This window comes from Poecilia formosa, unplaced genomic scaffold (genome assembly GCF_000485575.1).
Source record: "Poecilia formosa unplaced genomic scaffold, Poecilia_formosa-5.1.2 Scaffold220, whole genome shotgun sequence".
Taxonomy (NCBI): Eukaryota; Metazoa; Chordata; class Actinopteri; order Cyprinodontiformes; family Poeciliidae; genus Poecilia; species Poecilia formosa.
In genome coordinates, this window is record NW_006800159.1 from 737,674 (window position 1) to 763,321 (window position 25,648).

Genomic DNA, 25,648 nt, shown 5'->3' on the forward strand with positions numbered 1-25,648 from the left:
ACACACACACACACACACACACACACACACACACACACAAAAGAGGAACCCACACAAAAAAAAAATACCTACACACACATGTCACCTGAGTGTGGTATATCCAGTCTGATGGATTTGGATCAGCCTCACCTGTGTTTGTAAGCCAGCTGACACTCGCCTCCATCCTGTGGATCCACATTATAGATGAAGAGCTGGCCGTCGGCGGTGGCCACCAGCAGCCGCAGGAGCCTCTGGATCCTGAAACATCCAAGACCCCACAGAAAAGGAGCAGCGGAAGCTAAGTACTAATGGTTGTTCACTTCTTGCAGAAAACATTGTTTCCCGAGCTCCAAACTAGTCTGAAATATGGCCTTTAAATGTAGCTTATGACACGTTAGTCAGAATATCTACATGTCTTCAGCGTTCGCCTACATGGTTGTGTTAGAGACGGTGAGGAAGAGAGAGTAGCTCACGTGACTAAGGTGCAAACGTTCCTCTGACCAGATGAGAGGAGGTGAACGGTAGCGAAAGCCCGGTCCTGGCTCATCATGCCAGAAACCGGACCAGGGAGGTAGCTGCTGGCCGCAGAGAACATCTTCCCCATGTAAGCTGTCCAGGTAGCCGCCTCGTCCTCAGCACTGGAGAGAGAAAAGGACGACAGCTAGAGGTCTTGTGACATAACCACTAAGTTCGTATTCTTTTGAATAAATACATTAAAGAGTAAATATATCATACAACACACATTATGTCCTAAAAATCACACTGTTTGATTGTTAAAATGATCCTAAGTTTCCACTGTTTTAAAACTGATTATTTGGGCTGTAAAAAAAAACAGATTTCTGAACTCTTCCTGAGTTCAAACATTAGTATGGTTGTTTCGAAATGAATATGAACTTGTTCTCTTTGCATTATTTGTGGTCTGATGACACTGCATTATTATTATTATTATTATTATTATTATTATTATTATTATTGTTATTTTGACCATTTCTCATTTTCTGCAAATAAATACTCAGCTTTTGTTCATAAAATAAAAGTACAATGTTCATTTTACGCAAACACATATAGATTTATACGTATAAAGAGTAAAATCTGAGAAACGGGTCATTTTAAGTGCTCTTTATTTTTTCCAGAGCTGTATTATTTTGTGTTTTTTTGTCTTTCTCTGTCTTCTGAAAAGGAAGCCTTTTCTCTCTGCTGTTTCTACATGTTCCTAACCCTATTCCTGCTGAATCTGCTAGTGTCCTCACATAATGTTTTTTCTGCTGTGCAATCAGATAAGCTAAGTTCATTCTAATGAGGTCTGAAGTGTATAAAATTGGAACTGAGTGTGTCTTTGTTATTGGTGAATATTGGAATGAATTGAATTTGAACAGAAATGGCTTTTATAGTACCAGATATGAATTGCAGCTGCTTGTCTTGTAAAAAGTGCTGCATAAATAATCTAAACTGAATGATAGATACAACTAAAGCTCACAGACAGAGACAAATGTTCATTTCTAAATCTGGGCTACATTGTGGAAGGTAACAGTTTTCCAGTATTCAGTCCGTTTAGTCTCTCTGGAAGCTCACCTTGCTCCCAGTTGTTCCAGTTTAAAGATGTGAACAGTCTCTGTGTTGCTGGAGGCGCAGAGGAACTGGGCATCCAAACTGAAGGATAAGGAGCTTATGTTGACATACCTGCAGACAAAATGGATGATTAATGGAGCGCAGGGGGAGCAGCTGGTAGGGAGGGAAAACTCCCAGGTTCGATTCCCAGTGTCTGGTCAGTCACTGCACATCTTCCCCTTCTTCCCCCCATTTCCTGCCAATGTATTGATCAATAAATTCCAAAAAAATATTTTTTTTAAAAAGTGGATAATTAACCTGTTTTATGGATTTACTGGCTGAGCATTAGGTTCACAATATCCTAAGCTGTCTGGTGTCTCAGCCCACATGTATCATCTGACACCAGATGACTGGACATCGGTCATCAGGGAGCAATAAAAGCTTCGTGTCAACAAAGTACAATGAGACAGCAGATGTTTGGGTTGCTGGCCTGCTGGAGAGCAAAGCTCTGCTGCAGGTTTGTGTTTTCCTCATCTTTGGAGAAAAGCCTCCCCACATCATGATTCTGACACCACCGTGTTTCATGGTGGGGATGTTGTGTTCAGGGTGAAGTTCAGTGCTGTTATTATGTAGGCCAAAAACTTTTACCTAATGAAAATCTTTTATATTTCGAGACAAGTAGTTCATACCATTTAGATTCTTTTTCTTAAATAAAACAAATCATCAAGTAGGGAAAAACAAAAAAACACATCCATCACAAAACAGACAATTATTCCAGTATTTAACAAAGCTAGGCGTATATCTAATATCACTACATGTTGCAGCTGCAGCTCTCATTAAGTCAAGCAGCACAGAAATGTATACATGAAGTTCCTCAGCAAAGCACAAAAAGTTTTAATGTTGCTCCTGACAAACATTTTTGTGTTGGAAATCTGAGGAGGATTCTATAAGTGTCCTGATTGGCTACTTCATTATAGCGTTGCCATAGTTACAGCACAGAGGAGCCAGATGGAACCAGGTGCAATAAGTTCAAAACAGGACATTTTAACCTCAACTGGACACATGAGTTATTTATGTACCTACACATTAAGATGTGCGTACAACATACAACACTGTCACTTTGTGTCATCATCATCACAGAGATCACTCCTCAGAATATGACCCTGATATTTCACATTGTTCACCAAACTCAAAACCTAACTTGTTAAATAAAAAGAAGGAATATCCAGCTTCTTAGTTGTAGAAATCAGCAGCATGTTTAAATCTTTTTAGAATTAAATACATGACGTCAAACTTGACACGAATTCTAGCAAAGACCCTGAATAACTGCTGCAGGGAGCAGAACATCTGTGTTCATTCAAAATCACCATCGAACACTCATCATCATCATCATCATCATCATCGTCGTCATCATCTTCCACTCAGTAATTTGCTCTGGAGCTGGATTCTTGTTCATTCAGCAGTATAAGGAAATGATCTTAGCCCTATGTGCATCTTAAATGATGTGTAACAGCGCTGACCTCTTCATGCCTCTGCGGAACTCAAATAGACGCTCGCCTTCAGGAACAGAGAAGACTCGGATCACAGTCCCCTGCAGACAGACAGACAGACAGACAGACAGATGTAAAGCTGGTCATTTTAATTTCTTTTTTTTTAACACAATGTTAGCTAATGTTTCAATAAGGGTGGAGAAAAGCAGAAACATTCATCATGTCTACCATATATTTTGGCAATATGAAAATTGAACCTGCTTCGCTACAATATTTGGTAGGGTTTTACTATATTTTACTTGGATTGAGATTCAAGTTCTAGAGGTCTTTTTGTTTTTTGTTTTTTGTTTGTTTCCATTTTTTTAAGCTTTTGCTGTTCTGAAAATGGAGTATGTCAGATGAGGAAAGTTTTGAAACCTCAGAAGATGGTGGTAACCATGAAAGGTGATGAGGCCACAATGACAACGAGGGCTTATTGTTAAATGCATGTAGAGGTGCGTTCCCTCCCACCAGGTGGCCCACGATAATAAGGATGAATACAAATCTCCCCATTTACCCCAAAGAGCTGAACGTGGCGCTAGTGTAGTCTCACCTTCTCTGAGGCGCTGGCGAGTTTAGTGGCGGAGGCGTTGAAGGCAAGCGCTGCCAGCGGGCTGTCATGGGCCGGGATGGTGACCACTGTGCTCTGAAATGAAACCAGCAGTTACGTCTCAGGAACGAGAGATCCTTGAACTTTTGAATGCACACAAACTTGTTTGAAAAGGTTTTAAAAACCCTGAAAACAAAACTGCTGTATAATGTAGTATCATTTCACGCCAAAATTGTTTAGAAAAATCCAGCCTTTAATTTAATTATTTTAATTAACATTTCCTCAGTTATCCCATGTTATGGTGCAGATCCTCCACATGTTCAGCCAGACTTCATCTGTGATTTTTAGGTTAACTTCTGATTTAGCATTTCAAAAATGAATTTGCTTAATGTAAACATGGCAAATTTGAAAAATAAATAAAATAAAATAACAATAATAATAATAATAATAATTGAAGAAGGGTGCTCTCATTTCCTGCTCTGACTTGTGTTAAAGTGTACTTAGACACCTACAGTAACTTGTACTATTTAGTGAAGAGATATTGATAAAGGTCAAAACGAAAAAAAGTCTGAACCGCACAAACCAAATCAATCAAAAACCTCCAGCTGAGCCAATAACACGGGGAAAAAGCATGTTGTGATCCAGTTGGTTTGGCGTCATGTTGACGCGTCACGAAGCCTGGAGTGAATCAGGCGAACAGAGGAAGAGGCAGTGTGTGAACCTTCAGAAAACCTCTCTGTTGTACTCTCCAGGAATGGACTCGTAGGGCTTGTTTTGGTTTCCTGCTGTCTGCTATCTTACAGTAACAGGAACATTCTGCTAGATATACAGCGGCTCCAGGAGGAGCAGCCGCAGGACAAAAGGGTTCAGGTCACAGGACAAACATCACTCACTAAACTGTTGCAGACAAACATGTATCTAAGAACAGAGAGAACTCAAGATGAGTTGGAGCAAAGCATGCTAACACCACTGACAGCGCAAGCTAGATGCTAGATGTTAAGGCCAGGTTGAAATGTTTAACTAATAATCATGAAAGAGTTCAAGTTTTACACCAACTCTTCGCTCAAATAATTGACTCCTGATGGAAAGAAGGCTACAAAAAAATCATCTGAATATTGTTCATTACAGCTCTTTACAAAAACTGGAGATCAGAAATCAATCACAAAAGCTATGATTGGCGCATCTCTGATAATAAACCAAATGTTGAGTGAATCCCTGAGAACAACATTTAGTGTACGTTCTACGCTGACATGGATCTTACCAAGCTGTTGGTGTCATGTACAACGATGTCCCCAGACGTGACGCTGCCAGGATACGCCAGGTAGGAGCTGGACTGATTGGTGGACAGAGCGCAGAGTCCTGCAGGAGGTCAGGACATTTCTAAACATCGCTTCATTTCACATAGTCCTGAAAAGCTGATAAAGTTTACGCTTCAAAATGTAAATAAAATACAAAGGTAAATCAGGTTAAAATCAAAAGAGTGGAGATTTGGAGAGTTATTTTCAGTTTGTCTTTCTCTTTCTGCCAAGTTGGGGGAAGGATAAAGTCTAAAGAAGTAATTCAAATATTAGAAAAGCTCTCCCCGTACCTGAGGGGTTGGACGGAGTGTCGAGCAGAGTCTTGAGAAGTTTCATGTCTTTAATGTTGTGGACATAAATGGACTCCTCGAGGAACACCACCAGCCTCTGTAAGACACGTTCAAGAACATCGGTGTATGTCCCTGAGGAGAGTCTCAGGTATCTGCAGCCTGTTGCTCCCAGTCAGCACATTTCCAGAAAAACCAGTGGGAGAGCATCTCTACATTCCAGAGATTAAGTTTCTGTCCACTGGGAGCCAAAAGTTCCCACCAAGAACATGAACTCTGTCCTCTTTGACTCAAAGAAGTGAGTGACAATAAAAAGGCATCATAAATATTCACATATCATTTCCCGCTGGTATACAGTCTGTGTGGGACACAACAAGAGCGAGAATCACGTCTTCTGAATGATCTGCTACTCTGTCCTGACATCAGGCTGCTGGATGTTTACCAGAGATATTCAGACGTTGCTTCTGTTTGGGAGGCTTAGCAACAGGATTTATTGTTTTAGACCCTCTCTAAACAATCATTAACAACTACTAAGAGTATGATCTGCGAACATAATGGACGTTTTTCCACAGATTCTCAGACTGGGGAATCTGCTGTGCCGTCTCCATGATGCCGTTTGTTCTCTAAAAAAAACCAAAAAACGAACCAATCTGAGTCTAAAAATGGGACAGTTGCAGTTAGAACGACTACATCTGATGAAAAATCCCACAGGGACCACAGCCCTGCCACATGCAGCGGTGGAGGGAGGAAACGGCTCTCGATAAGATCACGAGGAAATGTGGAGTTACGGTTCATTTGGCCGCAGAGACACTGAAGCTCCTTATCTGCCTCCTGCCAGTTCATGACGTCAGTTTTGTCCTTTAGAGATACTTCCAACAATGTGATAAGCAGTTCAACAGTCTGCACTCAGCCGGTCTCAAGCCATATAAATCATTTGCTTATAAAGGCAAACAATTATTTTAATATGCTAGTATAACAAAGTAATCTAGGATTATGTAAGTCTTTGAAATGTTGATTATTTTGTAAATTATGCATAAATACTCTACTTTCCAAGAACAAGACTTTTATTTTCCTCATTGAAGGACTTTGTACCATAAGATTTTCTTTGCCTGCAGCTCTGAGGAAAACCATTTGACCCACTCTAGTTTGCATCTGAATCACATTTAAGATTTTTATTGTGTCTCTTCTTCTTGGCCTCACTGGTCCTACCTCACCATGCTCGCATAGTGAGGTAGTCTCTATTGTCTACATTATAAAATGGCTTTTTATTGCTAACCCTGTCAATCAAAAGTCTTTGGAGCATCAGTAAAACACATAAAAGTTGTGGAATTGTACAAATTATACAACTCAAAAACACATATCTGAGCCATGATTTGATTTAAAGCAAACATGGTTATCAGGAGTAAGGAGAAAATGTTCCATCTTATTGAAAAATCCTCTCCAGGACCTTGGATAGCACACTGGCTAAATCCAGGGACTGATAACTGTCCTTATTTATTTTGCCATATTTATGTTATAATCGGCACTAACAGCTAAAACTCCAGTGAAACACAAAGCAAGCAAAGGGAGCTTGAGAATCTTAAGTGTTCTGCAGACACCTCATCCATACTGCAGGCCTTTTTGTTCTTTAGGCTCAAGGCTGCATTATAAAGCTCTTGAACATAAACTTTCACATCAATCAAATCCCAGAATATTTGCTCTTCACTCGCCCTCCTGTTATAATAAGCAACAAAATGGAGCTGGAGGATGTTAAAAGCTAAAAAAATGGGAGAGGTAACACATTTTACTAGAAATGAAAGCAGTGAAATCTTAATTAAAATAATATGTTGGGTAAAGACTGAAACTCTAAATGTTCTTTTCTTGTTCATTAAATGCATTGAGCTAAGAACTCCCAATATTTTCAGTCTATAAAGGCATCAACACACACTAAACAGACTTTTTTTGAGTTATTTTAAACAGGAGTCGTACGCTCTGGATATCTGCTTAAATGCAGACTAAATGTGGATAATCTGAACATTTAGTCTCCCATTGGCATGAGGATGATCTTCAACTGACACAGACCAGGAGCTGAAACGGTGCGAGTCACCTGTCTGTTGAGCTTGACGGAAAGGATGCTGCTGGGGTAGCTGTAGTTACAAATCTCCGTCCCTTTCTTAAAGTGATAGATGTTCATCCGTTGCGGCATGGCAGCACTCACCACCACCACCAGACTGCTGGAGAACAGACGCTCCACGATGTAGACGTCTGGAGTGTTCGCTGGAAAACAACACAGAGCAGAGATCTTCTTTCACGGCCTATCAGACGTAACCAGAGGAGGTGATTACATCCACAACATGAAACCATCAGCCAGACAGCTGGAGCCTGACAACTTTATGGTTTAGGTGAAAATATGTATGACATAACCTTGTTAGGGATATTTTGTAGCTTTAGTTTAAAAAAGTATATTAAATGATATTTGTAGTGAGGAATCATGTGGTGACAGAAACATGGATGTTTAGCCTGATCATCATGGATCATCAACGACTGCAGTATGTAGTTTTTATTAAAAAATATGTTTTTTACATATTTGTTACATTTATCATTTTGTCGTCACAGTATAATATAAAGCAGATCATCTGTTAAAAGAATCGAGCTCCTCTGCCTTCTCCCAGTTCTCCCAGGGCAACTGCAGAAATACACCATTCAGTCAGAAGCAACCAATCAGAGCCAGGAGGAGAGTCTCAACACTGTCAATCACCCTCGTTTACGTGTCGCTCATACCCTACCTCTGCCACGCTACAGCTGGCTCGCCAAAAAGCCTGCCATATGAACGCTAAGGCTAGTTAGCATAGCTCCCAATGACGACAGACAAACAGTTTTTCCTGGAACTGTAAGTTGTTTCTCCACCATTAGGACATTGAGCAGCGCATACACAAGCACAGACTGGCCTGTAGCAACCTGACAGATGTGTCTTTACCAGACACAGTGTAGGGTGTATTCCTGTTTGATTTGAAAAAGCAAACTGAACGTTAACCAGAGAGAGAAGTTTAGTTCAAACTCAGGATCAGCTACTGACCGCTCTCATGGATGCAGTCCAGTTTTTCCACCGAGGTCAGAGAGAAAAGCTGGTAGCCACTCCTTGTTCCCAACGCCAGTGACCTGCAACACACACAGCTGTTAGACATCCAAACTGGTTCAGGGTGACGCTATGAAAACGGCTTTTCTGGTTAGACATCACGAGAGCAATCGTGTGCAGCTTATCAAACTCTTAAAGGATTTTAACTGGAACTGTGTGCAGAGAGGACTGCATTGATAAAACATGTCATGCTGGACATGGTGGAGGATCTGTCATGCTGTGTGGCTCTTATACAGGAAGTGAGGGATCCATGCTCGGCTGGTTCAACTCCACATAGGTCACCTAGCAGCTCTGGACCATTTCTATGATGTGAGCATTTAAAACTGTAAATCATCACAGTCGATGAGTTCTGCTGCCTCATGTGACAAAAGATGTTTCTGCTAATCAATCAACCAGTCAAGATTAAGTTTTTATACTGGAGATAAAACTAGATCATTTCTCCTTTAAAGGGACAGTATTGTGTTTTCCAGGGACATAGTGACATTTTATAACACAGTTAAGTAACTACATATAAATCAAATATGACTTGAAAGAAATATAACACCTTAAAATTGGGCCTCTATCTAAAAAAACTCCTGCTCTTTCTGAAACCCCACCTTCAAGATGTCATCACCACATGGCTCCTCTATTAACCCCTTAACAACTTTTCTGCCAGCGTTGCATTGAGAAGTAGCTCCTATAATGAGCTCAGCAGATGCACAGTTCCACCAGATGTTTGCTAACTGCTGCCGGCTAGTCTGAAGGAGCTGAGTGGGGAAGTCGAGGGAGAAAGGTGCTTGAAAACTGCAGCCCTGAGGAGGAGCTGCGCCTCGAAGGGTTCACCCAGACATTTTGCACAGTTGAATGGTTGCCATGGAGATTAAATGTTTTCTCAAACAAGCATAAAAGAATCAAAGCAACACTCCAGGTATGTTTTTGATGAGAGAATAACATTATTATGATGAAAAGCTTGAAAAACTTGATTGTACATAATCAGACAGCTCAGACCTTATAGAGAGGAATTGGTGCATTACGATAGGAAGATCTGGCTATTTAAATAACTACAACTGAACCTGCATGCTAAAGAGCAAACTGCTCTTTCAAGAAACATGAGATTGTTAATATTGTATAAAACTAATTATACATCTTAATATTCCCTTTTCACAGATTAGCCTTGGAAAATGAGGGTTGATGTTTCACCAAACTGAGCATAAGAAACCATCATCTGGTCCTTTCCAGGTTTAAATTCTGTATCTGATCCAAACACAAGGGTGGGAATAAAACAGGTTCTATGTGTCTGTTTATGGGAGCTGACATGATTGCTGCACTATGCCTACATCAGGTAACTGCAATAAGAGCCTTATGATGTGGTGAGCCACCATTTTGCTACCAAAACAGCCTGGATTCATGAAAGTTTGACTCAAAGATGCAGTGGATGGTATTTGTTCTGGAAGCCGTTAGGTTTCCATTGGCCAGACATCCCACATATGAAAGGGCGGAGCCAGAGAGCCAAGCGATTGGTTGGTCCCATGGAGAGGTAAGTGCCCAGTAGAGCGTCCCATCGGAGCCAGCAGTTCCCCTCCAAAACAGTAGGTGGCAGAAGTGATGTATGCTTAGACAGAATATATTTATCCAAAGTGGCTCTGGGGCTGATCAGTCGTTGGCTGCCCTATGAATATTTTTTTGGCTCCGCCCCCGCACAGATAATCCATTGGATTAAAATCCAGAGACTTTTTCTTCTCAAACCATTCCACAGCCAGAAAGGTTATAACGTTTCTATAACACGCACACAGTCTGCAACATGGCATTGGCTAAAGCTGTGGGATTTTAGTAAAACGTAATAATTTACCTCATTATAGAATATTCCGATAATATTAACCCACATGTTCTAAGAACTTTCTTTATTTCCCATGAGGTCATTGAGCCCAGAGCTTTCTGAATTTTCTAAACTCCATATCAGACAATAAAAATTTATTTAAATGATTAAAACTTTTATTGGAGAGCAGCAGAGTTGAAGGCATGGCTCCTGACATTATATAGCTGCCCTCCATGTCTGCAGTGTTGCACATATTGACATTGTGATGCTGATTGAAGCTCCATGTAGTGAGCCCCACAGTGAGCAGCAGCTCTGGTCCATCTCAGCCTGATGCTAGTCACACTTTCTTACCTCCACCAAAGCTCAGAGAACAAAATGTCCCCCCAGCCCCACAACAGCAGGGACCGTCATAATGGAGAGCTGCTCATTATGGGCAGATAACAGAGGAGATTCACCTCATCCGTCAGTGGTCATAATGTTTTGCCTATTCTGAGTACATTCTGTGGACGAGAACAACACAAATTCAGCAAACATATGGAAGGAGCTGGAGGATGTCAGAGTGTTAAGGCCCACAGCTTCACTTCCAGTCCAAATGCTGATAAACCACTAACTGGTTCGGTAACTGGGACTGCTGGTATAGGTGGGTCAGAGCTACCAGCTGGTTCTAACGTCCACAAAGAGCAGAACTCATTGGTTCTGGACAGACTTCAGCCACTTATCAGCTGAGAGTAGCTATTTCCGTGGACGGGTCTTCAGATGACTCATCCTCGCGTGAGCCGCTTGCTTACGTGGAGTCTTGGTTGAAGGAGGCGCAGCCGAACTGGAGGCGCCGGCCCGGCTCGCCCGCTCCGTCCGCGCCCTCCATCCCGCCTCCCAGCGACCTCCTTCCCCCCCTCCGAACTGGACTGGAGGCCCGGGATCCGTTTCACCGTTTCCCTCGATGTCTGCGGCGGAGGACGGCTCCAGCTCAGAGGGAAAGTGGAGCGGCCGAGGTGTGTGGGACAGCGGCCAGTGTGGAGGCTCTCGCCGGGCGATGAACGCTCAGATTCGGTGTCGGAGAGGTTCTCTGATCGGTCGGACTTCCAGTGCCCGGAGGAAAATAAACTGAAGCAAAAACAAGAACAGCTGACGGAACTACGTCACCCACACCACGAAGGTGATTGGCTGAAAGTGAACCCGCGTTGTCTGTGGTTTGATTTTGATTGGTCCAGGGTACGGTAGTATGTTCCTATTGGCTGAGGGAACTTTGTTTGCGGCGAGTTCGTTTAGTCACGTCATGCAGCCTGATGATGTTCCGTTCAGAGGAAAATATGACATTAAAAAAGTGGTTTTTGACTAAATACTTCTCAGAGGACTGGAACAGAATCAGAACATTAAATAAGATGATTATTAACAATACCTTTGCAAAGTATTTCACCACCATCCTTTTTCCTATTTTAGCAGGTTCTAACCAAATATATTCATCTGGTTTATTGACACTTTACGTGGAAGGCCAACACAAAGTAGTTGCAGCTGAAAGAAAATATGAATGATTAAATTTCTTTACAAAAAGAAAAAAAAATCTGAAAAATGTGGGGTGCATTTTTAACCAGCATTAATTTACTACCAACCGCCTTCAACATACAAAAAAAAAACAAACAAAAAAAACAGAACAATTGCATTATAAATCAATTGATCTCTTCCTGCTGTCTAAATATCTTACAAACAGCTGACATTGAAGCTCCAATATGATGCACAATGACAAAACGATCACTACAAATAAATCAGTTGATGTACAGGTTGAAACATTTTCATGCAGGCCTAAAACTGTTTATCAATAAAACAAGAAAAATAAAAATCTTACACAAGCAGTAGAATAATTCAATAAACTGAGCTAAAAGCATTGTTATTTGATGTTATAATCAATCAAAAGCTGAAAATGTGTAGAAACAGAGAACCAGAGCTGCAGCACAGAATCTGAACTGTTCGCTTCCTGTTGAGGACGTTTCCAAGCTCTCCTCTCCACCAGCAGGACGTCACCTGCTGCAGAGTCAATCAGATTCATTCTGCATCATCTTTATCAGTGCAATGATCAACCTGCTCAACAGGGCAGATGAGCAGAGGAGCAGAGTTTGTACCGCCATGATTATTACAGGGACTGAAGTATGGGTAGAGTTTCTGAGTGAAGCGGCAGCCAGTGAAGGAGTAGATCAGAGCAGCAGCATCTACATCATAAAAAGAGACCAGACCCTCCTCATAATCCACAAACACCCCCACCTTCTCAGGACCAGGATGGAGATGGAGATGTACTGAAGGGTCAGCAAAAACTTTGTACTTGTTTCCATTTCTCAACACAACAGTCCAGAAACCATTCTGGGGACTCAATGTGATGTTTCCCTTCCTGGTGACTGATTCTCTGGCCACTCCTAAATCCCACTTAGTTTTTCCTTTAACCTGAACCTCAAAGTAAAATCTGCCTGAAGAGAAACTCTGCTGTCCTAAAACACACGGACACAGGGAAAATCTCTCTGGATTGTCTGGAAGATTCTTCCTCACGTCTCCATGGTTCACCTGTTTTCCATCACCAGACAGGATGAGCCAGGGCTGAGCTGTGTCAGGATCCAGAGTCACATCCACCGCAAACCGCTGGACCCGCTTCAGCTCAGCCTCCGTCAGCTTCTGCAGCTTCTTCTCCCTGATCTCCTGCTCAACCTGAGCCACAGATCTCACCACAGTCCCCTCATATGACAATGGATGAACTCTGACCTCTGTCCAGGTCTTGGTGGGTGGAGCAGCTTTCAGGGAGGAGAAGCTTTGGAGGAGGTGGAGGTGATCTTCAGACTGTGAGAGCTGCTTCACCTCAGAGCTCCTCTTCTTCAGCTCAGAGATCTCCTGTTCCAGATCTCTGATGAAGTCTTCAGCCTGTTTCTCTGTAGCTTCCTGTTTGTCCTGGATCTCCTTGAGAAGCTCCTTCAGGCCTCGCTCAGCAGACTCCATCAGAGCCGTGAAGACCTGAACACCTTCTGCTTTCTCTCTGTCTGCAGCATCTTTGCTGATCTTCACTGACTCTCTGATCTCCTGGATCGTCAGTCGTCTCTCTTGGATCATCTCATGAACTTCAGCCTCCATATTCCTCAGCTCTGCCTTATTTTCTTTAGATTCTTCTCTCAGAGGAACAAACTCATGGTCCTTGTGGTTTAAAATGGGGCAGAGCAAGCAGACGCATGTCTGGTCGGTCCTACAGAACAGCTCCAGAGGTTTATCGTGCTGCAGACACATCCTGTCCTCCAGGTTCTCCACCGGCTCCATCAGCTGGTGTTTCTTCAGACGTGGAGCGGTCAGGTGAGGCTCCAGGTGAGTCTGACAGTAGGAGGCCAGACACACCATGCAGGACTTCAGGGCCTTCAGTTTGGGTCCAGTGCAGACGTCACAAGGAACCTCTCCTTTTTTGGCAACTTGTTCCTCTGAGCTACTGCTGCTGGCTTCACGTCTCAACTGATCAATCATCTCAGAGAACAACGTGTTGACTCTCAGCTGAGGTCTAGAGGCAAAGTACTCATTGCACAGAGGACACTTGTAGGGAACATTTCCATCCCAGTGTTGAGTGATGCAGGTCTTGCAGAAGTTGTGTCCACACGCTGTGGTGACTGGATCAGTGAACACATCCAGACAGATGGAGCAGAGAAACTGATCCTTAGACTGCAGGTTGCTGCCAGACGGCATGTCTGAACTCTGAGGACAGGCCAGGGAGAGCTTCCATTAAAAACAAATCACTTAAACTTGTTCAGTGTTGCAGTTTTTCACAAACCTGAATTTTTCTACCACCTTTCAGTCCACAAGAAAAAGCTCAAACTTTCTGTTGGTTTATAGAAACAGCAAATCAGATTTCTGCTGTACTCACCAGTATTGTTGAGAAGAAACACATGAACTTAAGTCTTCAGAAAGAAACAGAGATTTATCTCCACAGCAGCTCAGTGGTCACTTCAGCTAAATATTACTTTCATTTCTGAAGAGTGACGTTTTAATATCATGACTCAGTGTTGCTCCTCCCTGAGAAAAAAGATAAGGAAAAGAAGGTCAGTCACTTTAAAGGGGCTGAAAATTTATGCAGCAACATATTTTATGTTATAAATTTGTTTTGTCATTTTTTGTAAACAGGTTTTCACTTTGACATTAAACTTTTTGTGAATGCCAAATTTTGCTGGTCATGATTAATTTGTAAAAGCAATTAAAAGGGTAAAACATCCACCTCCATAATAGGAGTTATTAATTTTTATAGGCACTGTAAAAGTGTCAGTGTTTCCATTCGAGGATAGGTTCTTGCTTTACATTGTGACAAATTCAAGTTACCTTTTAGTGATTCCGGACAGAGTTAGTATTAATAGCCAGCAGGGTGTGTATCATGGTGGAAGTCCTGTCTTTTTGCTTCAGTCTTTCAATTTTTAAGACTTTTTATTACCCAAGTTTCTCTAGATCTAGTTGAGACTTTAGTCCTCTAATCCTGGAAATGTTCTTCAGGTGACAGAAGGCTGACTTTGCAACCATCTTTATGTTGTTCAGGTCAGAGTTCATCACTACACCCAGAGTTCAGCCTGATCTCAAGTTTCCAGCTGTAATAACTGAAGCTGTGCCGACTCTGGATCATTCTTCTGCAGGTCCAAATATAATAACTTCAGTTTTGTGTCTGTTCGGCTGGAGAAAGTTATAGGACAACCATGGATTGATTTGTATTAAGTAAGAAGTCCAGCTCCTGATCAGTGAAAGTCCTGATGGCTCAGGTGGAGGGCTGGTTGGTGTAATTTGAAAAATGTTCTGAGAAACCTTAGCTGTGTCTGTGGTTTAACTGAACACACAGATTTTCTCTAAGTACAGCCATGTGCTTACCATGTGTTACCATGGTTACTTGGTGAACTGGGACACATATGTACCACACCAACACCTGGTACCACTTCTTTAACTGTTTATTTAAAACATGATCTATTCATAGAACATGTTCATAGGTGTGTGTGAGCGCTCTTGGAGTAGTGTACAATACTAAATTTAAAAAATGACCCAAGTCTACTTCATATGTGGGCGGCTGCAGCATTAAGCAGCAGAAATAAAGTCACTGTTCATGGATCCTCTGGTGTCAGCGGTGCAGAGAGGCAGAGCTTCTGATGAGAGCAGCGCTTTCTGCCAGGATGCAAAGGTTCATGGCAAGGGATTAAAACTTGAAGGCTCGGTGTTGGGCCGTGGGGGGGGAACCCACGCTGTTGGGGCTGCAGACGTTGGAACCGTATGAGCTGGGGGTCAGTCCAAGCATGGCGTCTCCATGTGGCGTCTCACCACTCAAGAAATCATCTTCATCCTCCTTCTGGGCCTAAAACAAATGAAGCAACCACCATCAGGAAAACCTAGACTCTTTTCCTCCTTAGATTTTTACTCTGACAAACTTATAAAGTTGCTGCCACAGAATTGCGCAAATTGAAATTAGAGACTAAATCTGCTTAATGGAAACACACAAATTTAAAAAACTCATGTTTTTCCACAAAAAGTTTTTTGCTGGGATGAGGTGGTTTTTAAGTTCTATCGAAATAGATGTATTTTGCAAAACTGCAATGGAAACACTTTTTTTTTTGCATCAAGTGATCAAAAGCCGGATGTTACTACTGGTGAAAAAGACAAATGTGACAGGAAGTGGGATTAGGATGATGGTTTGTTCTGGTTTTCCAGACAGTGTGCAGCTGGCTCCACCAGAGCTTCACATCACAGTTCAGAAAATGTTGTGTGTCATTCCAACAAGTAGAATCCATAACGCTTCTGTAGCTGCTCCCAGGTAGGCGGGGCTTATCGCTCCAATGCCTGAATAAGGCACCAAAGTCTCCTCTGATTGGCTGATAGATGATCGGTTGAACAGATATATGAATGTATCTCATGTAACTGTTTACATTTGTCACTGCCATGATTTTTAATAACTTATCTCATGAACAAGCTTGTTTACTTATGAGTGAATAAGTTGTGTTTTTACAACATTAGCAGAATATCGGCAAAGATTTGCGCATATTTGTAATGGAAATGCTGCCAGAGTTTGTCATCAGAAGACGGAATAGTGTGATGAAGAAGAGTTGAGCAGAATACCTTTCCTGCTATGATTCTGAAAGGATTTTGAACATAAACACAGAAACCATCCAGAAATACGATTCATGATAACCTTGATCCAGGAGCGCATCATAAAAACTGCGAATGAGTCGATGCCAGAGCTTTGACACAGTTTAAAAACATTAAGAGAAGCAGGGGAAACAGAAAACAGTGGTAACTTGAAGAGCGGTGATAAAACAGAAAGTGAATGCGTCGCATTCCCGACAGCCAGTCAGCTCACCTGTTGAGCTGTTTTGGGAGGAAGCAGATCAGTTTCTGCGAGGTCATCCCAAGCCTGATAGAGTGGTTCAATCAGCTGACCAGACCTGCACACACAGAAAACAAATCCCTAACGTCAGAGACCTTGGGAGCGCTGAGCTGATGTCTGTTCTGCTGCTTCGTTCCCTCTGGTTCTGGATGCTGTGCAGCCGGAAGGATTTTTGCTCCTACATTTTCACTTTCATATGGTTGTTATACTGCGTAACCGTGGCAACAAAGCATTGTGTTTACAACTGGGGGAAGCTGATTATCATCTGAAAAGCTCAAGTAATATGTGAACTATGATCCCACATCACAGAGGAGTTGAAATGGAGAATTTGAGACTGATAGAGATTGAAAGAGAAGAAGGTAAAGCTAATGATCTGGATTAGCAGAGCTAGCTAACACCTGATGGTGGGACGCAGGATGTGGTGCTGTGGAATATCATATTGCTAACTGGATATTGAGCTGCTAGCATGTCATACACCAACAGTCTCCAATCATAGGCTTCTTCAGATTTGGTGCAACACTGACTGCTACTGGAGATCATTCTTGTATCACCATCCAAATGAAGACTTTATTTAACCTATAGGTTAGATGTAACCTATAGGTTAAATAAAGGATTTTTGAATTTTAACCAACTACAGTTTGCAATTCCAGATCTGTGCTATTGGAGCAGAGACCAAGGAAGATATGTTGTCACTTCCCACAGAGGAAAAGGACAGAGGAGACGGTTTTTAGAACATTTAGTTGCGCAGAAGAAGTTCAGGAAACTGGGTGGTTGTGGCCTCTGAAGGAGAATCAGAAAACCTGCATGAAGCTGCTCCTCCTCTGTGCTCTGATACGTTCAGCCAAAAGCTAAGGACACACTCAGCATGTAGGGAGTTCCTCCTGAAACCCTGGATTCAGGAGGCTGGGGTACCGTTTGAGCAGGTAGGGGTCAAAGGGGAAGAAGCTGTCCAGAGGGTTGGTGTTGGTGGTCACCCCGTCTCCTCCTGCAGAGCTGCGGACCACTGGCAGCACCTGCCTGTTGTTCCTCTCTATGATGGTATAGCAGAACACCACCTGGTACTTCCTGCAACACAGACACAGGAGACGATGCAGAGCTCTGCTTCCTGCAGCTTCAGATGAAACAGTCTGGCTTATTTTACTTCCTAATTAACTCTGCACCAGTACAGCACATTTATTTATACCAACAGCTTCAGAGTCTCGGTCAAACATAGAAAAAAAACTTTCATTTGTTCAGTCAGTGCAGGTAGGAGTAGAACAGCCAATGAGAAATAAATACTAGAGAAACTGATAAAAACAATAAGTTGACTAAATTGGTCAAACATGTCAAATAACCTTCTTTTAAATGGTTCAGTTAGAATTCTAAATAAATGTAAAATAAATAATAAAGCATGACATCACTCGGAGCACAAAGCATAGAATTACAGTGAACAGATCTGACCTTATTGATCGAGCACATTGTCACGATATCCAATCTAGAATTGTTTTCAACATCAGGACTGATAGTACTGATATCTGTAGCTGTAATATAACAAAATGTGAAATGGTTTGAAGGTGAGGTTGTGTCTGTGGAAGCTTCCACCATCCATCAGTGTGTGTGTGTGTGTGTGTGTGTGTGTGTGTGCGTGCGTACCTGGTGATGGCTGCGAACATGCTGGTGACTGAAGGCAGACATACTTTGAGTGGATTGAGCTGACACATGACCAGCCGCTCCAGGTTCAGACTCTGTAGATACTCCAACCCTGAAACCAGAGAGAGAGACAGACAGAGAGCTGAGCTCCTGCCCTGAGCCTGGCAGGTAACCCCCCCCACCCCCGTCACCCCCTGGCTGCTGTCACCTTTCTTCATGTTGGCCTCCAGCATGGCTCTGTGTCTGAACACCAGGGTGTAGAAGACGGCCTGGCAGGCGGCGTAGAAGGGTCCATGCAGGCTGATGTCGCAGCACACTTGCCGGCCGCTGCTGTCCTGGCTGTCGATGTAGGCGTGGATCCAGGTGAGCAGCAGGTCCAGACACGCCCTGACAGTGCTGGGAGGACAGGAGGACAGGGAGTCAGACCCCCACTGCTGTTTGGGGGCCCCACTGTGGGGCATTAGCTTCTGGTCAGGGACTCCCTTTGAAAACCCAAAGACTACAGTGCTATAAAATACATACAGAAACCTACAATGGTTTTCTTTTTATTCACTCCTCAATAGTTATTAAATGTGTTGAGCATAAATGCTGCCTCGTAGCTCTCAAGGTGTTCTGCAGCAGAATCCTCCACAGCAGCTGCTGGACAGATCCTTCACTCCTTTTCTTGACAGACTTTTCAAATTTCCCGTTTGCTACGCTACCTTAAGAAGCAAAGCAGTTTGACAGGCAACTAACCAGAAAAATCACATTTCAACAAATCAATTAAACCTTTATTTTATAATAATGATTGAAAAACAGATTAGATTTTATGATTAAAAACAATCATAATGAAATTATGAAAATAAAAAAAATCCAATTCTTTTTCCATTTTTCCCCTCATCTTCCCTCCAACTCCCTGATGCGCCTCTAGCGCCCTCTGGTGGCTTCCACTTTGAGAACCCTTGTAGACTCACAGCACAGGGACGAACTTGGCTCGGGCCATGAAGCTCCCCATGTATCCGGCTGCGGCCTGGCGCAGGATGGCGGGCTGCGTCGGATTCTGCAGAACCTTCCACAGGTGATCGAGGAAAGCCTCGGCTAGAGCCTGGACCAGGGGACACAGACACACACACTGCAGCTCAGACGGAGGACGGGCAGGACGACGGCCCGTTTCCCGTTCTGGCATACTGACCAATTTGAAGCTGCAGAGGTAGAACAGCGTGTACTGCACGTGACCAGAAGCGTGAGTCGGCAGAATGAGCTTGTCAAACACACTCAGCAGGTCTTTGTAGAGCTCCTTGGTCCGTTCAGCGTGAAACGAACCTGGAACAGACAGAGCAGTGGTCCGGTCACCTGACCCTGACCTGCAGAGACTCGACTGGACTTCAGAGAGAGATGAGAGATGTAAATGAAACCTGGAGGTGTAGGTGTTATGGTGTTATGAATTTAGCGCAGTGCCAACTCACATTTTCTAAAATAAATTTAATACATTTTAAGGCCTTAATTTTAGATAGACTCTAATAAAAAAACTTGTTTACATTTTTATTGAAACTGTCACTATGTTGTGACATTAACGTATGTGCAGATAAAAAAAAAACGGAGCTGCTTCACCTTCTCCCAGTACTAACTAGAAACAACCAATCAGAACCAGGAGGCAGGTCTTAGCGCTGTCAATCAATCTCATGTGAGCGCTACTCATCCCACCTCCCTGTTGCTTTCTATTACCATGAATGCTGTTCAACTCCTCACTGGGAGGGAGGAGGGCTAACAGGACAACAGAACAGAGGGACTGTAGGATTTGGGTTTTAATGTTAATGTTTCTTTAAAAATTCAATGTTTTAAGTGTTTAATGTATTTCTCAGAGTGATGTGTGGAAAACGGAAATCACAATTTTCCAAAGAGATTATTAAAGTTTCTATCCATCTATAAACCAATTTTCTTTAACGGTAAGTTGTTTCTCTGCCATTAGCAACATTTAGCAGCAAATAAATGGGGGTTGATTGACAGCGGTAAGCCCTGCCTCCTGGCTCTGATTGGTTGTTTTTGGTTGGTGCATTTCTTCAGACAGCAGCAGTGGAGGAGATCAATATTGTCTCATATCACACTGTCACAACATGCTGACAGATTAAACACATATGTAAAAACATTTTTTATAAGTTACATGCAGACACTTTATGGATGCGCTGACCCCCCGGTTACCCTTTTCATGTATTTTGTGTGTGTGTGTGTGTGTGTGTGTGTGTATCAGTACCGTCCACATTGCAGATGTCTCTGATGTAAGCCATGAGAACAACCATGAGTGTGTCCAGCCTCTCAGCCACTGGGTGGGCCATCATGTTGGTCCGGTGTGGCTGCTCTGCAGTCATGTCCTCATCCTCACACAACCAGAAAATACTCACTTTTAAGTTTTCACAGTCCTTGAACTTTTGCACTGTCAGAGGGTCAGCAGCCTTTATATTTTCACCTCAGTTCATTAATAAAATTTATATAGCGGCAGAAGTTCTGACTGCAGTTGACACACAGCTGGCAGCAGAATGGATCCAAATCACGTCTGTTCACATCTGTCTCATTGTATCGAGTTTTTATCTGGTTCAAGTCGTTAAAATCCATCATGAAGGTAAAATACATGACAGGATGAGAGGATTAGAATTAAAAATCTGTTCTCAGAATCACTGAGTCCTTCAGTTCGATTCTGAAGGACTGTTGCAGATTTTGTCAGAAAAAAAAAAAATCAGTGATTAAACTGTTAGTGATAACACAAATATAATGATTATTAACTATTAAGATGAGCTACTTGAAGGCGATTCTAAAGAGCTGGTAGCATCGCTCAGTTCTTCATTATGTTTTATGGTTATAAGGTCAACCAGTGATGCTGCGGATCAGAACTGTTTCACACATGGTGCTTGTTACCATGTCAAAGAGTCCCTCCTCAGGCTGGTCCTGGTTCTGGCTCTGGTTCTGGTTCTCTTCTGCCTCCTCGATCTCTTCCCTCGATGCGCTGACCTGCGACACACACAGCAGACATTCAGATTTACATTTAAGATTTTTTTTTGTATACACAAGCCTAGAAAACTAAAGAAAAGCCCTGTGACGGGCTCCCTCCTGACGTTAACGTTTGACCCCCCCCCTCAGGTCAATCGCCTTCAGCAGCCTGGCTGGGCTGCAACACTCACATCCAGTTTGAGCAGCTGCCCAACGATCAGCTCCAGCACATCTCGACGGATGGATGGGACGTAGACGGTCAGCCTCAGCAGGTTGTGGACGTAGCATTCCTTTAAAGAGCAACAAGCCGTCAGTGAAGCTCCATGCTGCTCATCAGGAGCAGCTGAAAGCAGGTGTGGGGGGTTCTTACCAGAGTTCTGGGGGATTTCTGGACAAAAGGGAAGCCATCTTGGAGAATGGGCATGAGGAAGCGACTCGTCCTAAGAGAAACCAAAAACAGACATGGAGTCAGGGTTTTAAAGGTACAACTGGAACAAAATCTATGTCTGGATTGTGAAATGTTTTCTTTTTTTTTTTCTTCCTGGCTCATCAACATCCTTCCAGTTAGAAACCAAAATCCAGAGCAGAGAGCAAAGGAAACAAGAAGCTGGGCAGAAACCTACGAGGGAACGTATCTGATGATGAGCTGCAGCGCCTGGTGACAGAGGTCAAAGTTTCTGGGGAGGTCGGCTGAAATCAAAACAAAGCCAGAGTGTCAGGCGGTTCTGTCTGCTGACTGAGAACCACAGCAGAACGTCTCAACACTCACTGTCCTCCTCGTCCTCTGAATCAGAGATATCAACTCCTCCCTCACAGATGGTCACCCGCTCTGAAATACAGAGACACCAGTTTGTCCTAAACAGGTAGCCGTAGCATCTGACGAACAGGCGGGCCAGCGGTGAGGCTTACTGGGAGTGAAGTGGGACACCACCATTTTGAGGCAGGCGCATAAATACACCGTCTGCGCCGACACCAGGTTGCTGAGGAAGGCCAGGAACTCGTCCACCACGGCCTGGCTCCGGCCCACCCACGGAAGCCTCTGGAAGGGGAATCACAGGAAAATCCAATTGTTGAAATAATCATCAACTAATTTAGTAATTGATTAATCGTTACTTGGGCTATAAAGACTAAAAAACAACAACAAAAAAACAGTCATGTGCTGAAAGGAAAACACAGTCAGAGCATTAATTAAGCCAAAACTGTACAAAAAAATATATGTATTTTGAATTTGAGATAAATAAAAATAATTCTTTGTGTGTCTAAACATATTTTACCCAGAACTTAAGAGGTTTAGTTCTAAATTATGTAAATAAAATCTCTAATTAAACACCTTTTACAATATAATTATTAATCAATTACTAAAAATAATCATCATTGGAGGTTTTCAGAGAGACAGCGACCTCAGAGCATGGCAGTGGCACTTCCAGTGTCAGCTGCCACGACTGCTGTCAGCTGTGACATATGCCATGGCTTTTCTGTCAGACTGAATATTGAATACAAATTTTACTTCAAGCAAAAAGAAAAAACTACTAAAAAACAAAACAAGAATACATATACACACATACAGCTGGCACAGACTCAGTGGCAGCTACCACACCTTAGGTGACACTGAAACAATGGCACCTAGTGACAACTTAAATGACCTCTTCCATCTTCCATCAAGCAAATTCAGTCAAAATATTAAAGGTTGGTTAATTAATAACATCATATTTGCAATCAGGCAATATAACTAACACATTTTCCAAAAACCAGCAGCGGCCACAGCAGCTCTAACACACTCTGGTCACCTAGAGTCAGCTGCCATGGTTTGAGCTCAGCTCACTTGTTCCAGTATTCATATAGCGGCAGCTGAATCCTTTGTTACAAATGACCAAATGTTCACTAAAAAAAATTAAGTTTTTCAAGTGAATCTTGAAAAACTTAATTTTTTTCTATTTACAAAATGTTTATATGCATCTTAATGAATTTATAATACTGTATAAAAAAGGTAACGTGGTAAAAAAAAAAAATCAGCAGAATGTGCCAATGACTTCATCCGTCAATATAACCGATTACTAAAATAATCATTAGTTGGAGCTCTACTATAAATAACACAGTACTATCAATTCAGACAACAGCTATTGGTTTTACTTCATTTACTCTGAAGTCTTATAAAGAGAAAGAGTGAGCCAAGATCAGTAAAGTTTTCTCTTACTAAAACGGTGTAAATGAGCTGTTCATGGTCTTTGGTCAGCTGGGTCATGCAGCCCCGAAACTCCTGTAGCCAGCTGATGATCTGAGCGTCCTGTCAGAGGAGAGGAGGAACTGAGGAACAATGCTGCACATCCAGGGTCAGCTCACACACCACGATGCTTTACTCTACCTTTATGTCCGGATCCGCCAGCTGATGCTTCAGGAGTTCATAATCGCTGCTGTCTCCCTTCAAGCAACAAGACAAAAGGTCAACAGTTCGTGATGATGTTTTCCCACTACATCCTGAGAGTTCATGGCGCAGTTTCAGACCGGGTTTGGGTCAATTTCTACCAGAGATGTGGCATGAGGTGATTTTATCAGCAGGGTTAAACATGTTGCTACTGACCTTTCTCAGTTTGTCCAGCGTCTCCGCCACACTGCCCCCGAACCGTACCGTTTTCACGGGCGGAGAGTTGAGGAAGTCCCAGCCCTCCACCTCCATGGAACCCCGCTACCGTCGCTTTGTTTAATCTTTAAGTTCTTTTGCTTCGCAGTTAGATAATGAAATCATTTCTTAAAGCATCACATTTAAAAACAAAACAAAACAAAACTCATAAACGTACAAGAGCGAGGCTGAGCTCCACTTTCATAGCAGGCACACAACCGCATGTTGGAGGAACTGTTTACATGGGGAAACGGTGTAACGCTTATACCCTTCCTACGAACTACATTGTTAGAAGGTTGGTTCCCTTTGGCTCCACAGATAATAACGCTATAGCGACACATATAAGCTAGCTTTCTGCCCAGAGTAGCAGGGTTAGCTGGTAAGGCGGATAAAAATGGGTTGCAAGTTCATTTTGTTGGTTCTTTCATTGTCAGAAAGGTTTTTGTCAGTGGTTGGCTGTGTTTAGTAGCAGCAGAAGGGTTCCTTCCCTTAGAGAGCCTTTAATTTAAAANGGAACCTCTCCTTTTTTGGCAACTTGTTCCTCTGAGCTGCTGCTGCTGCTGGCTTCACGCCTCAACTGATCAATCATCTCAGAGAACAACGTGTTGACTCTCAGCTGAGGTCTAGAGGCAAAGTACTCATTGCACAGAGGACACTTGTAGGGAACATTTCCATCCCAGTGCTGAGTGATGCAGGTCTTGCAGAAGTTGTGTCCACACGCTGTGGTGACTGGATCAGTGAACACATCCAGACAGATGGAGCAGAGAAACTGATCCTTAGACTGCAGGTTGCTGCCAGACGGCATGTCTGAACTCTGAGGACAGGCCAGGGAGAGCTTCCATTAAAAACAAACCACTTAAACTTGTTCAGTGTTGCAGTTTTTCACAAACCTGAATTTTTCTACCACCTTTCAGTCCACAAGAAAAAGCTCAAACTTTCTGTTGGTTTATAGAAACAGCAAATCAGATTTCTGCTGTACTCACCAATATTGTTGAGAAGAAACACATGAACTTAAGTCTTCAGAAAGAAACAGAGATTTATCTCCACAGCAGCTCAGTGGTCACTTCAGCTAAATATTACTTTCATTTCTGAAGAGTGACGTTTTAATATCATGACTCAGTGTTGCTCCTCCCTGAGAAAAAAGATAAGGAAAAGAAGGTCAGTCACTTTAAAGGGGCTGAAAATTTATGCAGCAACATATTTTATGTTATAAATTTGTTTTGTCATTTTTTGTAAACAGGTTTTCACTTTGACATTAAACTTTTTGTGAATGCCAAATTTTGCTGGTCATGATTAATTTGTAAAAGCAATTAAAAGGGTAAAACATCCACCTCCATAATAGGAGTTATTAATTTTTATAGGCACTGTAAAAGTGTCAGTGTTTCCATTCGAGGATAGGTTCTTGCTTTACATTGTGACAAATTCAAGTTACCTTTTAGTGATTCCGGACAGAGTTAGTATTAATAGCCAGCAGGGTGTGTATCATGGTGGAAGTCCTGTCTTTTTGTTTCAGTCTTTCAATTTTTAAGACTTTTTATTACCCAAGTTTCTCTAGATCTAGTTGAGACTTTAGTCCTCTAATCCTGGAAATGTTCTTCAGGTGACAGAAGGCTGACTTTGCAACCATCTTTATGTTGTTCAGGTCAGAGTTCATCACTACACCCAGAGTTCAGCCTGATCTCAAGTTTCCAGCTGTAATAACTGAAGCTGTGCCGACTCTGGATCATTCTTCTGCAGGTGTAAAAATAAAACAACTTCAGTTTTGTTTCTGTTCAGCTGGAGAAAGTTATAGGACAACCATGGATTGATTTGTATTAAGTAAGAAGTCCAGCTCCTGATCAGTGAAAGTCCTGATGGCTCAGGTGGAGGGCTGGTTGGTGTAATTTGAAAAATGTTCTGAGAAACCTTAGCTGTGTCTGTGGGTTAACTGAACACACAGATTTTCTCTAAGTACAGCCATGTGCTTACCATGTGTT

At 42.5% G+C, this 25,648-nt stretch overlaps 3 protein-coding genes across 5 annotated transcripts in view; all 3 read right to left on the reverse strand.

Annotated features, from left to right (window-relative positions):
* Nucleotides 1-11,391, reverse strand: part of wipi1 (WD repeat domain, phosphoinositide interacting 1) — a 14,911-nt gene extending 3,520 nt beyond the window's left edge. The window contains exons 1-10 of one of the 2 annotated variants that reach the window (XM_016679781.1): nucleotides 10,890-11,391; nucleotides 8,247-8,329; nucleotides 7,278-7,447; nucleotides 5,195-5,291; nucleotides 4,868-4,965; nucleotides 3,610-3,702; nucleotides 3,048-3,118; nucleotides 1,552-1,659; nucleotides 453-617; nucleotides 130-237 (exon numbers count right to left, since the gene is read on the reverse strand). In XM_016679781.1, coding sequence (XP_016535267.1) covers nucleotides 130-237; nucleotides 453-617; nucleotides 1,552-1,659; nucleotides 3,048-3,118; nucleotides 3,610-3,702; nucleotides 4,868-4,965; nucleotides 5,195-5,291; nucleotides 7,278-7,447; nucleotides 8,247-8,329; nucleotides 10,890-10,966 — 1,070 coding nt within the window. In that variant the 5' untranslated portion in view covers nucleotides 10,967-11,391. The remainder of the gene's footprint in view (nucleotides 1-129; nucleotides 238-452; nucleotides 618-1,551; nucleotides 1,660-3,047; nucleotides 3,119-3,609; nucleotides 3,703-4,867; nucleotides 4,966-5,194; nucleotides 5,292-7,277; nucleotides 7,448-8,246; nucleotides 8,330-10,889) is intronic. The other variant, XM_007568307.2, reaches the window with a different exon arrangement.
* Nucleotides 11,392-11,678: 287 nt separating this feature from the next.
* LOC103149248 (E3 ubiquitin-protein ligase TRIM21-like) lies at nucleotides 11,679-25,596 on the reverse strand. 2 transcript variants are annotated; one of them, XM_016679780.1, is made up of 3 exons: nucleotides 25,105-25,596; nucleotides 24,190-24,804; nucleotides 11,679-13,518 (listed from the first exon to the last, which is right to left on the reverse strand). In XM_016679780.1, exons 2-3 carry the CDS (start codon nucleotides 24,475-24,477, stop codon nucleotides 12,142-12,144), a joined length of 1,665 nt encoding a protein of 554 aa, XP_016535266.1. In that variant the 5' UTR covers nucleotides 24,478-24,804; nucleotides 25,105-25,596; the 3' UTR covers nucleotides 11,679-12,141. The 2 variants fall into 2 exon arrangements, with proteins under 2 accessions (XP_016535266.1, XP_007568371.1); XM_007568309.2 differs by lacking the exons at nucleotides 24,190-24,804; nucleotides 25,105-25,596 and adding exons at nucleotides 13,982-14,130; nucleotides 14,431-14,931 and having other exon boundaries at nucleotides 11,679-13,812.
* LOC103149249 (RNA polymerase I-specific transcription initiation factor RRN3-like) lies at nucleotides 15,026-23,914 on the reverse strand. Its single transcript, XM_007568310.2, has 17 exons — nucleotides 23,634-23,914; nucleotides 23,418-23,474; nucleotides 23,250-23,339; nucleotides 21,965-22,094; nucleotides 21,825-21,884; nucleotides 21,679-21,745; nucleotides 21,426-21,495; nucleotides 21,247-21,345; nucleotides 20,984-21,076; nucleotides 20,325-20,448; nucleotides 19,266-19,396; nucleotides 19,048-19,178; nucleotides 18,303-18,490; nucleotides 18,098-18,206; nucleotides 17,378-17,530; nucleotides 16,439-16,523; nucleotides 15,026-15,439 (listed from the first exon to the last, which is right to left on the reverse strand). Exons 1-17 carry the CDS (start codon nucleotides 23,727-23,729, stop codon nucleotides 15,284-15,286), a joined length of 1,839 nt encoding a protein of 612 aa, XP_007568372.1. The 5' UTR covers nucleotides 23,730-23,914; the 3' UTR covers nucleotides 15,026-15,283.
* Nucleotides 25,597-25,648: the final 52 nt, after the last annotated feature.

Excerpts from the sequence above, each read along its gene's own strand:
- LOC103149248 (XM_007568309.2), bottom strand. The coding sequence starts at position 14,005 with ATGTGTTTCTTCTCAACAATACTG. Across the intron at positions 13,813-13,981 it reads GTTTCTTCTCAACAATACTG|AGTTCAGACATGCCGTCTGG; the intron begins GTGAGTACAGCA and ends GCCTGTCCTCAG.
- LOC103149249 (XM_007568310.2), bottom strand. The coding sequence starts at position 23,729 with ATGGAGGTGGAGGGCTGGGACTTCCTCAACTCTCCGCCCGTGAAAACG. Across the intron at positions 18,491-19,047 it reads GCCAAGTTCGTCCCTGTGCT|CACTGTCAGGGCGTGTCTGG; the intron begins GTGAGTCTACAA and ends CTGTCCTCCCAG. Across the intron at positions 15,440-16,438 it reads CTCCCAAAACAGCTCAACAG|GCCCAGAAGGAGGATGAAGA; the intron begins GTGAGCTGACTG and ends CATTTGTTTTAG.